At 40.8% G+C, this 18,588-nt stretch overlaps 1 protein-coding gene across 2 annotated transcripts in view; it reads left to right on the plus strand.

The window, feature by feature from the left end:
* LOC109936085 (visinin-like protein 1) overlaps positions 1 to 18,588 on the plus strand; it is a 118,647-nt gene that overhangs the window by 36,011 nt on the left and 64,048 nt on the right. For both annotated transcript variants that reach the window (XM_048597410.1, XM_048597411.1), the window contains exon 2: positions 3,944 to 4,110. In XM_048597410.1, the coding sequence (XP_048453367.1) occupies positions 3,949 to 4,110 (162 nt within the window). In that variant the 5' untranslated portion in view covers positions 3,944 to 3,948. The remainder of the gene's footprint in view (positions 1 to 3,943; positions 4,111 to 18,588) is intronic.

Here is an 18,588-nt window from a genome sequence, read left to right on the forward strand (position 1 = left end):
AGGGAGATTAAGGGACTGTGTAGGTAGTTCAAAGCCCAACTGATTTATTGCAGTATTTATCTGATTGAAAGCAGAAGAGGTAATGTGAAGGTGGAAGCTATGCTCACAAGGGTGAGATGTCAGGAAGGAAGTAGTTTGCAATTCTGGGAGAAAATGGCTGAGAAGAAAACTTGTAAAAGAGTTGGCCAGATTTCCATAGTGAAGGCGACAAAAACAAAGTTGTTGGAAAAGCTCAGCAGGCCTGGCAGCATCTGTGAAGAAAAAAACAGAGTTAACATTTCGGGTCTGGTTACCCTTCCTCAGTTCTGCCCACCAAGGGAAAAGTTCTGAGGAAGGGTCACTGGACCCTGAAATGTTAACTTTTTTTTCTTCACAGACGCTGCCAGACCTGCTGAGCTTTTCCAACAACTTTGTTTTTGTTCCTGATTCACAGCATCCGCAGTTCTTTCGGTTTTTACCAGGCATAAAATACCATTTGAGCCACTTGACCTCTTCAAAAACACTCCCCTTCCTCATCTCTATCACCCATTATCCATTTTATGAACAAACTCGCAAGCCCTATTACATTGAAAGCCATTGAGCAGTGCATAAAACTCTGAGTAAACAAACAGACTCTTCAAAGTAGCTATACAAACAATATGAAGCACTTACAAAAGGATCAGGCAATTGGATTGTATCCAGGAGACCATAAAACTCCCTGAGTAAACAAACATACTTCAGAATTGCAATTTCAACTGAGTGCCAAACTGAATGAATAAAAGCAATGGGAAAAGATGTAATAGTTTAATTTAAATTTGGCTGGATTCTCATCCTAGAAGTGGGTAGTGAGATTTGTGCAGATGATAGCAGGACTCAAGCATGCCACACACCTGGAAAGTGTTGGGAGGCAGCCACGTGGGCTGCTAGCTGTCGAGAGGTGGGGGAGGGAGCGTTGGTTAAAAGGCCCACTTAGGTGTTCTGCTTCTAGTTGTAATCACAATCAAACAAGAATTAGCCCTCTAGCCCCTGCACCCCTTCACCACCCACACATTTCCCATTTCCCCATCCATATCATACATTCCTAAGTGTCTCATGTCAACACCTCGCTGTACACCCCCGCCCCAAACCTGCTGATTCCTCATTCCCTCCATTCCAGTGTGTAGAACTGACAAGCCCTTGTACCTTAGTACAGAACTAATGAACCCAGGAATCAGAATACTATGTGTGGGGAAGCATTTTTTTAAAAAAAAGTCATGAGCTCATAACTTCTTAAAATCTGCTTTCACTACAGACCCATAAAAGTTTCAACATTTAGACATTTAAAGTTTCAATAGCAGAATCTATTAGTTTTTGACTTCAATTTAACTTGTATAAATAAACATTTTGCAATTGATGGAATTGATTGAAGAGAAAAAGCTGATAAACAATGTTTTCAAATAGGTACAGTTGCATGAACAGACTATTGGATGTCTGACCTCTTAACCAGATTCATTATCTATTTAAAATACTTTGCATTTGTTTCCATGTTTTAACATCCATTTACAATTAGAGAGTTTCATCACACTGTTAGTGCCTCACAAGTGGAAATATTGTACAGTAAATATTAAAGGATCCAGATTTATATTTTTGAATAATCAGCATTAAAGGAACCTTCTCATTTGGTAGCCATTATATTAAAAAAAAACTGTTGTAGGCCTTGCAAGATAAGAATGCTATGAATAACTAGCTTTTTTTTCTGAGAAAGGGCAGCATTTCATCAGCCTATTTCACAACGTGCTGGTTGACAATGGACTGTAATAAGTAAACTGCAACTGAGAACAATTTGATTTAGTTCCATTAAGCTTGAGCAAAGGTACTCTGCAGTGAATCTGAGGCTGTTTGCAGCCAGAGTCTGTGCAACAGTAATCGAGATCAATCACAGTTATGGACATGCAACAAAGTATGATGCAGTTTGTTTTGCCATCCTCTGTAATCATTCAAACTAAACTTATTCAATGGCAGTGTGAATACATGGATACACTTGGAATTTTCTGGGGAGTTAAGTTGGTCCACATTCATCTGTAAAATCCGACTGTGTATTTCCAATCTACTTTGCTGAAAGTATACTGAGTTAATTTAGAATCTGCTGTTCCGAAGCTGACTGCTCTTCTTCTGTGAATAGTTACAAGATGATTCTGATTGTGGATCAGCTGCACCCTATATTGGTAGCTTAATTCAAAATTGCATCTGAATTGTATTTTTGCTTTTTGTAACCAGCTATTCTCTCCTGTGCATGAAATCTTAGGGATCAACATTGTTTACAACATATCTAAAAATGATGAAAAATATTAAATTCCCCTATAACCTTCTACAAATTAATTTATATTGTGTAAACAAATACATTTTCAACAGGCTAAGATAAGAAGTAACAAGAATAGAAGTTGCTGGAAAAGCTCAGCAGGTCTGGCAGCATTTGTGAAGAAAAATCAGAGTTAACGTTTCGGATCCGGTGATCCTTCCTCAGAACCCGAAACTGGACCCAAAACATTAACTCTGATTTTTCTTTGGAGATGCTGCCAGACCTGTTGAGCTTTTCCAGCAACTTCTGTTCTTGTTCCTGATTTACAGCATTCACAGTTCTTTCAGTTTTTGTTACAATGAAAAGTAACCTTGTGTCATATTCTTGTGGCATGGATTAAATTTTAATTTATTGGAAGAAATAGAATTGCAATTTAACATTTCATTATTGAAATCCTATTGCCTTGAGCATGGGTGTATGTAAACAATTATAAATACCAATTATGTAAATAACAAAAGTTTGCATGAGATTTGGCAAGTCAATTTAATGGAAGTCAAGACTGACATTCAGCAGCAATACCATTTCATCCAGAGTTCGGCATATTGGGTTGGGTTGGATGTAATGAACTTTACTTAATATTTCACCACCCCTGCATGTTAGAGGCATGAGGACAGACATCAAATGGCCTTTCTACCACTTGTCCGATCACAGCCTGCCTCCCGTATTACAGTGAGCCAAGGCAGGTGACTGCCCTTAAGCCTTTGTAGACCCATAAATGACCAGTTATTGGCCATTTAAGGGCATCACTCTGCTTCTACTTCTAAATTATGTGTGGCAGGGGAAGGTGGAGGCAGACTTCATTGAGAGGGCTACTACTGGGCAAGAACTTGAGAACCTCTTTTTGGGGATCCCCTATGCCTATCAGAGTCAATATTCCATTGATTGACTGTGCCACCACCATCCCCCCATTCTTCAATCCCCTTTCCCTGGCTTTTCTGACTGAGCCCTGCACTCCTTTCATCCTACGATGGGATCTCCCAAACAAACTTGCCTTCTTAGTCCGGTGTCCAACAGCCTCTTCCTCAGGGACTGCCTTTAATTCCAGCAATAGCCATAGCTTGATCCTAGCACTGCTGGGCCTACAGAACTGTCTGCCAATCGGATTACCTAGCTGATTTGTAGGGTGGGACTTCTTCCAAGATAGGACTGCAAATTTCACCCTGAAACATTAAGGCTGACCCTAAAACAGCTGGGTTTCTAGCAAGCAGGGTGACGACCAGCATTTCCATTGGGTGGGTGGCATCAGTACAATCCAGCCCAGTGTTCAGGAAACGTCAGGGGATAAAGGAAATTCCTTTCCCACCCATGACCAACAAGAAAAATTGCTTTTTACTAGCAAGCATTCAAGCTCCGTCATAAATGAGATGAGTGAAAAATAGTTCATTACTTTTGGTGCCGTCTTCACTATAGTTTCTCATGTACTGAATATGCCAGGCATTATTACAATATTTGCACATTCTTTTATCCTTTTGTTTCTCCATCGTGTTACTGATTATCATCCATATCATAATGAATAAAATTACTTATTTGCCATTGGAAAATTGAAAACTTATATCCAGCACTTGAGAATGTTGAATTAACATGATGACTAATTACCTTTTTAAATGCCATACTTTGTCTTTTCAGGGACAATGGGGAAACAGAACAGCAAACTTGCCCCTGAGGTCATGGAAGATCTGGTGAAGAACACAGAATTTAATGAACACGAACTCAAACAATGGTACAAAGGATTTCTTAAAGACTGTCCTAGTGGCAGACTGAACCTGGATGAATTCCAGCAACTGTATGTAAAGGTATATGTATTTTTAATTATAAATCAAGTTTGTTCACTGACGTTATTCTCGCAGTCAAAATAAAGAAGCTAAAAATACATAAGTTTCCTATTGGTAAAGAAGTGTTGGGGAAGATTTATACTCTGTATAGTGATTCATAATGATATTCTTCATTCTTTTCTATTTACTAGTGGGATGTGGGCATCAGTGGCTGGGTCAGCATTTAGTGCCGGTCCTTAGTTGTTCTTGAGAAGGTGGTGATGAGCTGAAATCTTGATATACTGCAATCCATGTATGTAGACCTATAATGCCACTAGGGAAGGAATTTCAGAATTTTGATCCAGCGATACTTAAGGAAAGGTGATATATTTCCAAGTCAGGATGGTGAATGGCTTGAAGAAGAAGTTTCAGATGGTGGTGGTGTTCCTGGCATTGGCATTTGCAAATTAACTACACGTAGCCCATAGTCAATCCAACCTAATGTCATTGTTTAAACTGAGTAAAACAAAATGTGATATACAATTCAGTTTATTGTCTGAAAAGACTGCAGTTAAGACAATCATTTAGAGCTGGATTTTTATTCTTCAAGGCAGGCGCTAAGAATCAAAATTTCTCACCTCAGCCACTGATCCACCCTACAAATAAAATGTCCACAAGGCAGCATTTTGTTGTTGGGAATCATTAGTTTTAGAGTTGGGCCTGCTGCCCCTTAAGAGTTCTGTGGCAGCTACAGGGCCTGTTAGTTGTTGAGGCAAACAGTTTAAAAAGACCTTCCTCAGAGTTCTGGGACCTGATCTCAGTTTTATAAAAGTAATGAGACAGAAAACAGCCCTCACTCTCACCCATTGCACACAGTCAAACACCCACCATTCTCCTTCAATACTATGGTCCCCCTCAATCCTCCATGGCCCCAATACTCTCCACGTCAAGGTATGCACCTCTACCCTCTCCCATAACCCCACATACCTTTATGCTAAGGTATGCCTCTCCAATCATCTTCCATAGCTTCTCATACCTTCCAAGGCAACTCTTCCACATAGGCCACATGTCTCTGCACAGCCTCCATGCCAAACTGTGCTGTCCACCCATCCCTGTGGCCTGTCACACCCGTCATTGCAACCTATGTCCTTCACCCACTCCACCATGGTTCCTTATATTCTCTACACCAAGCTATGCATTTCTACCCACTCTTCCCCATGCCCTCATACCACCAGATTAACCTATATCTCACCCCACCTCCACCATGGCCCCTCATACCCACTATACAAATCTGGCACTTACATGCCTATGCACCCAATAGATATGAAAAAAAGTTCAATCAGCTTTCTACAATAATCAACTTTTACTAGAGACCTTAAAGAGTGTCAATCAGTGTGATATTTAAAAAACCAATAGCAGAAACTCCAAACACCTGACACCTGCTTATCTTATGTAAATAATCATTGAACAATTGAAAAATATTTCCATGAGAAACGTTAGCCTGGATCCATAAAAATAACGTGGGGAGGAGGTGCCTATTCCCACAACAGAGTCATTGATGTTGGGAATTCAGAACTTACAATCTGCCACAGTTGTCATATTTATTGCTTCTTGAAGATAATTAGATATGCTGGAAACAGCCTTGGGAATCTCGAAACTATTCTGGTTGACACATTTCAACTCTGTGAAAATCTACCCCTTAGAGTTACTGAAGATAAAAATTGTGCAGTATTACTGTCAATTCTTTGCTGTTACTCCTCTAGTCTCCCAACCCGTTATGAGACTGATGGAACTGCAACCCTATTAAAAAGTCAATGGTCTTGTTCAGATGTACTATATTTGAAGACTGCTGAATTGAGTGGGTGTGAATTACAGCTGTTGCTATACATTAAATCAATTTTCAATGAAGTATGTAAATATATTGCATTTGTGATGTTCAAGTGAGGTTGCTCTAGAAGTTGTTTTGTGCAGATGTTTATCAAGTTGTTAGCCCAAGAAATTGCCAAAATTGCAATGAATCAGGGATAATTCTCAAATCAAAGAAAGCTATGGGCCTCAAACTGTTATTGATTTCTACCATAAGAAATTAACTGAATATTGAAACAGTAATGTTTCTTTTGTACGCTTTGCTTCAAGGCGTAAAATTTTTAACAAGTAGAGGTGTGGTGAATTTGTGTAAGATCTTAGGCTGCAGTTGACATGTTGTGTGCAGGTTTTGGCATGCCATTATAGAAGCAGTTTAAAAGCAATGGAAAGATACAATGGACATTCACTCTTTCCTTTCTAGGGATAACAAGTTACAGTTATAAAAAAAGACTTCAGACCTTAGGGCTTCTTTTATTCAAGATGAAAGGATTAGAAAATATTTCGTATTGGAAGGTGTTTTATATTAGAAGGTGGCCTAACAGAAATCTTGAAGATTTACGAGGACCTATGAGTAGGACAAACTAATGATGAATGAGATCGTTGTAAAAATCCACATCTTTAAAATTATCAAAAAATTGCAGGGATGTTAGAAATAAAGATCACCTAAAAGGGTATCTCAAGATTTGGAATTTTCTGCTGCAAACTATTGCTGAACTAGATATCAGTTGGTGGAAACTTAACAGTATAAGAACTGACTAAGCTTAGACTAAATGACAAGCAATTTTGATCAGGACAATGGCTTGTTTCTGTGCTGCAGTTTTCTACAACTCTATAGGGTAGAATTTCATCATGTATATTAGGGACAAAAACCAAATCCCCAGTGTAAACAGTTGTGAAAATATGAGTGCAGGGGTGTTACATACATACTTATGTTATGCCCAAATTTCCTTGCTGTTTTATACTAATCTGTTGATCTTTAAGCTGGAATCCATCTCAGTTTGTTATTATGTCTCCACCCCCAGGCAATGTGAGCCTGCTGCAATGGTGTTGGTTCATATTAGATTAAAATAGAGCACTGAGCGCAGACAACAGCAGGTGTTTCATTTATTGTAATTTGTTTGCACTGTTTAAAACATGTATTTATCCTTTCTAGGATTTATGCTTTTTTTTAGTATTTCTTTGAGTGTAATTTTATGGCATTTTTTAAAGTTGCTTTAAAAAATGAAAAATTTCCGAGTTTGAATTTTCCTAAAAATGCGAGAATAGATTTGGACTTTGTTTTAAGGTATAATATGAGTGTTAGTAAATTGGTTATTTTGTAGTTTTGTGAAATTTTAATCCAGCTAAAGGCACTGGGAGCGGCACAATCACTGCTTTAACAGAAAGGCTGGATGCTCTTCCTGCTGCTAAATCCTCCGAAGCTGTATTCTGCTTTCTTTGCCATCATTTTGTTTCCTATGATGAGATATCTAAATTTTAAGAAATCTGCCCCCTTTATTCAACTGCAACTTATTAAATAAGACAACGCACATTTTCTTCACTCTCAATGGCAGTGAATATACAGGGATATAGATAGTTTGAGTGGGCAAATGTCTGGCAGATGGAGTACAATGTTGATAAATGTGAAGTCATCCAAACACAGTAAAATAATATTAATATTAATATTAATTAATAACAGTAAAAAGGACTATTATTTGAACCGTTAAAACATTGTAGCATGCTGCTGTGCAAAGGGACCCGGGTGTCCTTGCGCATGAATCGCAGAAGGTTGGTTTGCAGGTGCAAAAGTAATTAAGAAGGCAAATGGAATGTCGTCCTTCATTGCTTGAGGGATTGAGTTTAAAAGCAGGGAGGTTATGTTACACAGTGTGGAGCTGGAGGAACACAGCAGGCCAGGCAGCATCAGAGGAGCAGGAAAATCGATGTTTCAGGCCGGGACCCTTCTTCAGAAATTCCTCCATCTCTACACTGTTGTCTCTGACTCCAGCATTTGCAGTTTATGCTGTCTCCGAGGTTATGTTACAGCTGTATAGGGTGCTGGTGAGGCCATACCTCGAGCACTCTGTGCAGTTTTGGTCTCTATACTTGAGATAGGATGTACTAGCGCTGGAGGGGGTGCAGAGGAGATTCACTACGTTGATTCCAGAGTTGAGAGGGTTGGCATATGAGGAGAGACTGAGTAGACTGGGATTGAATTCATTGGAATTTAGAAGAATGAGGGGGTGGTTCTTTTAGAAACATCGATTCCCTTCATAATTTTATGTAAGATAGAAGCAGGGAGGATGTATCCACTGGCGGGTGAAACTAGAACAAGAGGGCATAGCTTCAAAATTAGGGGGAGCAGATTTAGGACTGAATTGAGGAGGAACTTCTTCACCCAAAGGGTTATGAATCCATGGAATTCCCTGCCCAGTGAAGTAGTTGAGGCTTCCTCATTGAATGTTTTTAAAGCTAATTCTTTTACTTCTCAAAAAATTAAGGGATATGGTGAGAGGGTGGGTAAGTGGATCTCACGCCACAAAAAAAATCAGCCATGATCTTATTGAATGGCAGAGCAGGCTCGAAGGGCCAGATGGCCTAGTCCTGCTCCTGTTTCTTTGTTCTTATGTTCTCATATCATACAAGTAACAATCTCGCTCCACTTTTACCACTGGAATATTCCTAAGCTGTCCCAACCACCCATTCAAGCTCAGGAAAAAGCAGTGGCTTTGTACATTGTCAAGGTAGAAGGTATTGCCTTTTCAGGCAGTTTATGGAAAATTAAACATATTAGTCAGGTTGTCCTGGAAAAGGTTTATGAACAAAATCAGGGGAGAAAGGAGCTGAAGGTAATTATTAGAATTAATAAAATCTTAGGGATTCCCATGGAAAATCAGGAAAGCTTTATCAATTGATTTTTGTCACTGTTGTAGTTATTTTAATCAACCTACTCCAACATCTTATGGACATACATCTAGGCAGATGGGATTTGAACCTAGACTTCATGGCCCAGAGGTAGGTACACTGCCACTGCACTTCAAGAGTCCAATTAGATGTGATTGTGGATCATTGTTGTATGCTTATTCATGAATGTAGATTTTGATGGCATTGCAGATCAAGAGATGCAAACTGTTCACATCACTAAATGACTTTTCATCCATTATTGAAATGTGATTTGACTTCATCCAGGACTGGCTTTGCCCTGTCTTTTTTTTTAAAGTAAAACATAACTCTAACATTGTTTTGTGACAAATCTGTGATTGTACTCCTTTCAAGTTTCCTAGAAGGACATCTGTTACAGAATTCAACATGAACATTTGGCAGTGAAATTAAATGAATGGCTCAATTGATAAATGCAGTAGATTGTCTGTATCACTCAGTATAAAGCAAAAGAAATTGCCAGGCCAAATCAAGAAGCCTCCTTTCTGGTAGGACCCGGGTGGGCTGTACCTAAAACAACTTGTGAAAAGGCAATGTTCCTACTATTGATTTTAAATCAGGGCCTAACTGAGTAAGTAGGACTTTGATACCAGTTTAGAATTCAACAGGTGGCTCAGTGGTTAGTACTGCTGACTCACAGCACAAGGAACCTGGGTTTGATTCCACCTTTGGACGACTGTCTGTGTGGAGTTTGCACGTTCTTCTTGGGTCTGTCTGAGTTTCCTCCAAGTGCTCTGATTTCCTCTCACAATCCAAAGATGTGTAGGCTAGGTGGATTAGCCATGCTAAATTGCCCAAAGTGTTCAGGGATGTGTAGATTAGGTGGGTTAACAGAGCATGGGTCTGGGTGGGATGCTCTGAGGGGCAGTGTGGACTTGTTGGGCCGAAGGGCCTGTTTCCACACTGTAGGGATTTTATGAAAGGTCAGAATCTGTGGTCCAGCAAATGAGGGCCTTCAAAGGCAAGAATTGGAAATTGGCTGGGTATCCAATAATGCAGCAGTCCCAAAGCATTCAGTGCCTGCAACCCAGTGGGTCCATGTTGTTGAGGTCCATCCTTAAAAATGGACCATTGCAGTATCAGCCAGCCAACTAAGCTCTGAAGTCTAAATGAAATATATTATTTTTTCTCAGCAATGCTTTCATTGTATACACTCTTCTTTTAGCTTCAAAGTTGCTTTGATGGTACCTCAGTGAGCTTGTAGTATGAACAAATCCATATAATGCTGTGAACTAGTTAAAGACTCTTTGGCAAACTGTGGTCCATTGTCTGTATCTACAGTAACTGAAATTCCATTTGTTGCAATGATTTCCTTCGTGATGTATTCACTGCTTCAGACATGTGACCTGATTTCTGTCATCTGGAGTCGTAGTTTACTGTGATTATTAATGTTTCCTTTCTGTGTTTGAAGAGGCCCATCCCATTACATTCCCATGGGAAGAAAGACAGCATCGACATTCTCTGGTCTAGCACAAGAGCGTGAAATCATTTCTTCTAAATGTTTTTTTTTGAGACCTCGTCACCAAACCGAACATCCTGCTCTGGTTGGACATGTTGTGAGACCCACAATACCCATGGTGCAGTTGTTGCACTATATAAAGTCTTGGGACTCTCAGAATGACCAATGCCTCATCACAAACGAGTGAATCATCTACCACACTGAGGTATCCGTAGAACTGCCTGAGAATGAGATTGTGTTGCATGTCTGCTGGCCATCCTTTGATTCTACGCATTTCTGATGTCATTCAGTCTCTTCAGATGTTCCTAGTAGTGTTATGGTCATTATCATGTAAACGTTTTAACACCTTCAATAAAAACTATGCCTGTTTGTTCAGGCCTTTTCATAGGGATACAGGATAAAGCATCTGTTGTATTCTGTTTTCCCAGAATATATTTGCACCAAACCTTGTCATTCTCGGTATGAATCATTGTACTCGCAGGAGGTGCTTTTGCAAGTTACTTAGAAGTTAAACATGTCATTAAGACTTTGTGATCTGTCTATCTTGATTACAGAGACCAGTATATAATTGGCAAGCTTTTCACAAGCCCATATAGCAGCTAATGTTTCTTTCTCTATCACTCTACATTTCTGATTAGCCTCGTGTATATGACAGCATGCACCTTTTCATCTGTCTGTAACTTAAAGAGTACAGCTCTCAGTCCCGCATAAGACACAATCTGCAACAATGATAATAGGTAGCTCTGAGTTATAGATGATGAAAATATTGGGTGATATCAACATCTCTTTGATTTTTCTCAAGCAACCTCTGTTGTATTTCTCCCAGCATTGTGTATTGATTTGTTGTAATAAACCTTGGGAGCTGAGTATTCTTCTGAGGAGCTCTCGAACCTCTTTGCTGTTTTTATTCCATCGAATCCCTAATAGTGTGGCAACAGGCCTTTTGGCCCAACAAATCTACACCGACCCACTGAAGAGCATCCCACCCAGACCATCCCCATCCCTGTAACCCTGCATTTTCCATGGCTAACCCACCTAACCTATACATCCCTGAACACAAAGGTAATTTAGCATGGCCAATCCACTTAACCCGCACATCTTTGGACTGTGGGAGGAAACTGGAGCTCTCTGAGGAAACCCACACCAACACAGGGAGAACATGGAAACTCCACACAGACATTCGCCCGAGGGTGGAATTAAACCCAAGTCCCCAGAGCTGTGAGGCAGCAGTGCTAACCACTGAGCCACCGTGCCACCCTAATCATTCATGGTATGTAGGCATCTCTGGCAAGATTAGCATTTATTGGCTGTGTACATTTTTAAAATTTGCTCCTGGGTTATGGGGGCCATTGGTGAGGCCAGTATTTATTGCTCATCCGTAATTGACTTCGAACTGAGTGACTTCCTGGGCCACTTTAGAGGGTGCTTAAGGGCTGATCAGATTGCTGAGTCAGGAGTCACGTGTAAGGACAAGGAAAGTTTCCAAGGCTGATTTCTATGGGGCTGGGAACACCCACAGTACTGTCAGCACAGGAGTTCCAGAATTTTGACCCAGTGACAGTGGAGAAATAATGATAGATCTCCAAGTCAGGCTGATGTGTGTCTTCAAATGGAACACATAGGTGGTGATACTCCCATATATCTGCTGGGCTTGTTCATCTAGGTGGTAGAGATTACAGGTTCAGAAGGTACTGTTGAAGGAGGAGTACTGGTCCATTAGCTGAGGAGGAACAATAGTTAGTGATGAGCATAAGGTTTCCTTGACCATATTTGTCCAGTTATCATGAGACTTCAGTTCTCTCCTGCTGGTGGTACATGGCATACCCAGAGATGCTGATGGTGGTGTCTGTAAGATAGGATTTGGTGAGTATGATCATGTCAAGCTGCTGCTTGAAGTCATGTGTGGGTCAGCTCTCCCAATTTATACACATACCCTCAGATATTAGAAGAGAGGACTTTGCAGGTTTGACAGGGTTTGATTTGTCTGTCTTTTGCAATGCCTGGGCTGATAATGGTAGTCTATCAGACTTCATTTGTTTTAGATTTTGTGGTGGTTTTGGTGTAACTGAGTGGCTTGCCATTGTCACTTGTAAGGGCATTTATGAATCAATCACCTGGCTGTCACATTGGACTGGCCTATATGTGACTTCAACCAAATACAGCCAGACCTTTTCCAAAGAACTTAAAGGTACATCTTATTTCCCTCTACTAGGAAACAGAGCTCCAGTAACTTTAGCTTGGTTTGTTGATCTTGCTAAAGAATATCTTCTGGTTTATGGATCTTGCCATTGTTTAGGGATTCCGTTTTTTGACTGATTGTGTCCAGGTGTATTGCTGCGACACATACTTTGGAAGTAACCCTTCCACTTGCTGGAATGGCATTTGGCCTGGGGGATGGGGGATGGGTGCGTGTGCGCACGTATTTGTGTGTGTGTGTGTGTGTGTGTGTGTGTGTGTGTGTGTGTGTGTGTGTGCACGTATTTGTGTGTGTGTGTGTGTGTGTGTGTGTTGGTGGAGGGTGGCTGAGGGGGAGTGGGGGTACCCACCACACTGTTGACAGTGCGCCTGGGCAGTCGATGTACATTCCTGCAGACTCCCCTGTACCTTTCTGCTGTTAAACTTACACTGTTCTACTGAATCAGTTCTTTTGTTACCCCGATTCAGTTATTGATTTTTGCACCTTGTCAGGAATGTGAGAGAAGACTATCCATTTGTCATGATGAGTACAGCTCTAGGATCACTCAGGAAGACTGCCACTACAGAGGACAAAGCAGCCTGCTTTATTAGCAGCCCATCCATACCTTTGACATACACTCCCTTCACCACTGACAAACAGTGGTTACAATGCGTACTGTAGTAATTCACCTGAGGCTTCTCTGACAGCACCGTCCAAACTTGTATCTCTACCATCTCAAAGGATAAGGGTAGCAGATGCTTGGGAACACCACCACTTGCAAGTTCCCCTCCAAGTCACACATTGTCCTGACTTGGAAGTGTATCATTGTTCCTTCACTGTTACTGGGTCAAAGTCCTGGAACTCATTTCTTAACAGTACTGTGGTGTCCCTGCATGCCCAAGGACTGCAGTGGTTCAAGTTGGCATCTCACCAGCACCTTCTAAAGGACGATTAGGGATAGGTACTCAAATCCAGCCTAGGCAGTGAAGCCCACATCCCATGAACAAATGAAAAGCAAATGCTTCATCTAAGATTCTAATTAATTCTTCTTTTAAGCTACCACACTCAGGTTTATGCAAGTCCGTATCATTGATAAAAGCGTCAATGTTTCCCTAGTCATTAAGTATGTTCACTAAATTTACCTCACTCAACAATGGGGTTTCTTTTTGCAGATTGAAGTAGATATCAAGACTCTTTTTACTTAATTGCATGTAACTTTTTGTTCAGTTCCCCCGTGCCTTACTACAATATTAGCTATACAGCCACACATTGTGCGCAATAATGAACTGAGATGCACATTGCTTGGTTCCACAGTGAGGCCTGATACAGTGCAATAATTCTTATATCTTTGGCATTAATTCAGCCATGCTTCTGCTTGTTGAGGCCTGCAATTTGCTGAAAGATTTTCAACTATGAAAGATACTTTTCTATAATGTTCTTTCATTTATTGCTTCCAGATAATCATAATTGGTCTCGTGTGATGCTAAAGAATATTAATGGAGTCTTCTGAGTAAGGAAAATGTTAGCTTTATTTGAGAAACATCTTGCTGTAGCTTCTTCAGGCTGCAAGTGACTTCAAGATCATGCGACATTGTACTAATTTCTGTAATGTATGCTATAGGCTAAATTTTACCAGAAATTGGTTGTCAAGTTTGGCAAGTTTCACGGAGAGTTTGTCTCCGAGCCATAACAAGTTTTTTCACACTATCTTCCCAAACTCACCTCATTGCCTTTGCCTTTGTTTCATGCCCCCTGCTCTGCTCTGCTCATTGTATTCTCCTACTTGCCAGGTTTTCCTGGAATCCTCTGTCTTTAAGGCCCAACTAGCCTCCTGGTCAAATACTGGCAGTCCACAGTTGCTCTGCATGGTTCCTGTCAATTGTCTACACATGTCAGACAGAGGGAAATTGTCACACTGATTTGCTGATCATGTCCTGGACATTCTAGTGGACAGAGGGTGTGTGTAGTCACAGCCAGGTTTCAAAATGAGAGTTTTTGTTCTTAATGTGGGCATCTCTCTCTTGCTGATCTCTCTCAACTTTTTCACTTACACCCATGTTTTTCAGTGGCTGGACAAATTCCTCCCTGTGTCTCTTAAGTATGCCACACAGATGAACTTAATCCTAAGTACAATACTGACCAAACACCCACAGGCTGTTAGAACTCTTCGGTGAGTTTGTTTACAGTAGACAGTAAGGTAATAAGGTCCTAGAATTAAATTTACTGGCTCTTGGGCTCATTGCTGCACTGTGATACTTGTTACATGAGGTATTAGAAGCTGCCAGAGCAAATAGAACTTCACAACTTTAACAAAAGGCTACTGGATATATTTTGAGTAGTTGGGGGAGTGGAATCAATTGAATGGAAAATTATAAAATCAAAGGTAAAGGAGAAGGTAGTATTATAGCTTAGTGATAGACCTGAATGACACATTCTATGTTTTTCTTTGGTAATAATGTCATATTGTGCCAAGGAACTATAAAAGCGTAAAAGAAAAAGATAAATTTGGTAATAGCACAAACTTAAAGGCTTTGAATCTGAAGGCACAAAACATTGGGAATAAGGTAGACAAACTGACAGTGCAAATTGAGGTAAATGAATCTGATCTCAGACCGTTAAGGAATCAGGGTTTCAAGGAGATCTGTTACACTGCCACGACCCCCTCAACCTACCCATTCTATTTATAACAGCTAGTCCTAATCTGTGAGGTCGCTGCTCATTCTCCACTTCATGCTGTAGTCCAAGAGGAAGGTTACTAATATACTTGTGCACATTGTGTTTGTACATTAGATATTGTATTGCATTGCCTGGAAAAGTGGTGGAGGCAGGTTCAACTGAGGCATCCCAAAGGGCTTTAGGTTGTTATTTTGATATAAATGGTGTTCAGGGATATGTTGAAAAGGCAAGAGATTGGCAATAGGGAATAGAACCGATGGAGGCACAATAGGCCAAATGGCCTCTTCCTGCACTGTAACAATTCTCTGATTCTGGGTGGCAAGGTGGCTCAGTGATTAGCACTGCTGCCTCACAGTGCCAGGGGAATCGGGTTCAATTCCACCCTTGGGCGACTGTCTGTGTGGAGTTTGCACATTCTCCCGTGTCTGCGTGGGTTTCCTCCCACAGTCCAATGATGTGCAGGTTAGGGTGGATTGGCTATGCTAAATTGCCTGTAGTGTTCAGGGATATGTAGATTGGGTGAATTATAGGGGGATGGGTTTGGGAGGGTGCTCTGAGGGTTAGTGTGGACTTGTTGGGCCAAAGGGCCTGTTTCCACACTGTAGGGACTCTATGATCTAGGAAACAGATATGTTGTCAAGTGGAAATTGTACAGAATGACCTAATATAGTGCAGAAACATTAAAAAGAATAAGCATTTCAGTATTAAAGTATTTATGATAAACTCATCATGTCTTTGAGAACCAACAGCTATTCAGAATGTATCATGGCACAAGACAAGCTCAAAGAACCACAAAGACTTCTGAGAAAATGAAAGTTAATTCCTATCGGTCAGTATTGGAATAGCCCTGAGAAAGCCACTGACACTACCTGAACACTGCTTTGTTCTGTATCTGTAACATCTTACTTACTGTCCTGTTTTGACACCATCACCTTGATAAATTATTATGATCTCTCTACCTTAATTAGTTTGTACAGTTTTTTGTATTACTTGTTTGGTTAGACCCTCAGCAGGCGAGTTTTATATCTGTCATGTTCTTCCAGTCATGTGGGGTTGGCTCCAGCACCATCTTATTTTTATTTGCAATTATCTCTTTGCCTCTTTTGATCAGGTTATTGGTCATTCCTTCGCTTGTTATTCAGCTGTTGACAATTTACTCACGCCATCTGACACTTTTGATCACATGCAGAGACAGCTTGTTCAACACTCTACTCACACCATTTGTATGATCTTTTGATCTCTCTGCCCTTGATCTCTCTGCCTATAAATTCTGTGTGTGTGTGCTCCTCTTTCACTTCACCTGACAAGGGGCCTACGCTGCGAAAGCTTGTGGTTTCAATTAAACCTGTTGGACTATAACCTGGTGTTGTGTAAGTTCTGACTTTGACTACCTGAACAAAGCTGTATATGATTAAAGTGTTCATTTTATTTTAAATATTATTAACATTAGTGAAATTAACATACAGTGACTCCTAGAAAAAGTAAAATAGTGATTCCTGTTACCTTCTGAAACCAGAGAGGTTGACCGCCTCTGATTTCTCATATGTCACTCACCTGGTTTGTAAGGACAAAGAGTGTGCAGGTGGGAAAAATACAAGAAAATCATTTTTATACAGAAGAATGCCTAAAGGGTTCGAATTAAAGGATCTGAGGAAGGAAGAAAGTAAGGTAAGAGGAGAAGGGTTTGGCAAGGCAGCTGTGATATTGTATGACTACATAAGTGTTTCAAACAGATTGCACAATCCAGTGTTTCCTGCATTGAAACCTGTGTACATTGTAATTATTAACCTCAGATGTGTCCGAAAAATAATGTTGTTATAAGATGCTTAGCCAGAAAGGTATCATTAAAAAGTAATCATGAGCAGTTTTAAATAGCTTGAAGTTGTTTTCAAAGATGAAATGATGATAAGTGAAAACTGACTGTATATTAGAGAGCCAACCGTATCCATTTCAACCTCTACTGTGCAGAATGGAAAATTACTGCCGCAGTTTCAGAAAGGGAATTTCATTTTAAATTGTCAGTTAGAAGCATGTCAACTTGTAAATGCCAGCTTAGTGATCCATCCTTAACTGGAGCTAATTGAGACCTTTGTACTTAGTACCAGCTGGCTGATCGACTTTTGTACTTTTCACCGAATGTAAACACACTGTTTGATGAGTCTCACTGTAAAAACAATTGCTCCCAGACATGAATACATGAGTGAACCTGCCTCTTGGACTGTAGCATGACTGGGAGAATAAGCAGAGACTTCACAGAGCTGCTGGAAATAGGGTGGGTCGAAGGTGTAGGAGTAGTGGCAGAGACAGAAGGACTTGAAAGGTTCTATCAGTAGGAAGCCACATCCAACTATGGTGTTTGGAAAACATTGCAAAACAATGTTTGAGATGTCTGCGCTACAATAAAGAAGCCCTCGCTGGAATCTGCTACCTGCTGGAGCTACACTTCAGCTGGAGATCAATAACCACATAGCCAGTGGCTATGATGTTAAATGTGGTAAAGAATGATTGAGTCTGGCTCCTGTCAGGTACCTCGCAGTTTTTCATCCATTTTTGCATGAGGGAGATCACTGAATTTGCTATTCAGAGAACAAAGTACATGTCATCCTCCCCTGCTGGAGAAAAAAACATGTGGGTTGATCACTCAATGTTGCAAGGACTGCACTGAATCCCTGTGGTTCAGGTTACTGTTGATTGCAGAAGCTTTGTGATTGCCACATGACAACTTTTCCATGTACAGCAACTGAAAGGAACTTAGTTCCTTCAATGTCTGGCTGGTGTGTGTGTGGGCACCCGATCGTGCAGTGTAGCTGGCAGCACTCACAGTGCCACTGTTCTGTGACAGTCCATTGTGCCAGAACCACTGCAGCAAATCGAAGAGTAGCCACTGTTCACAATCGGTGACGTTGGCTGCTAGGCCCATCACACTTGGCACATATTACAGAATGTATACAGCAAGAGCTATACTTTTTTTTTAATACAGTCACTGGATGTGGGCTCATTCTTAATTGACCAGAAGGCAGCTAAGAGTCAACCACATTGTTGTGGGTCTGGAGTCACATGTAGGCCAGAACAAGTAAGATTATCAGTTTCCTTCCCTAAATGACATTAGCGAAACAGACGGGTTTTTCTGTCAATCGGCAATGAATTCAGGGTCATCATTAGACTCCTAATCCAGATTTTTAAGGAATTAAAATTCCACCGTATGCCGTGGTGGGATTCGAACCCAGGTGCTCAGGGCATTAGAGACAACAAGGTGCAGGGCTGGATGAACACAGCAGGCCAAGCAGCATCATAGGAGCAGAGAGGCTGACGTTTCGGGCCTAGACCCTTCATCAGAAAAAGGGGAGGGGAAGGGAGTTCCGAAATAAATAGGGAGAGAGTGGGAGGCGGATAGAAGAGGGATAGAGGAGAGGATAGGTGGAGA

The sequence above is a fragment of the Rhincodon typus genome, chromosome 5, assembly GCF_021869965.1.
Source record: "Rhincodon typus isolate 14 chromosome 5, sRhiTyp1.1, whole genome shotgun sequence".
In the NCBI taxonomy this organism is placed as follows: domain Eukaryota; kingdom Metazoa; phylum Chordata; class Chondrichthyes; order Orectolobiformes; family Rhincodontidae; genus Rhincodon; species Rhincodon typus.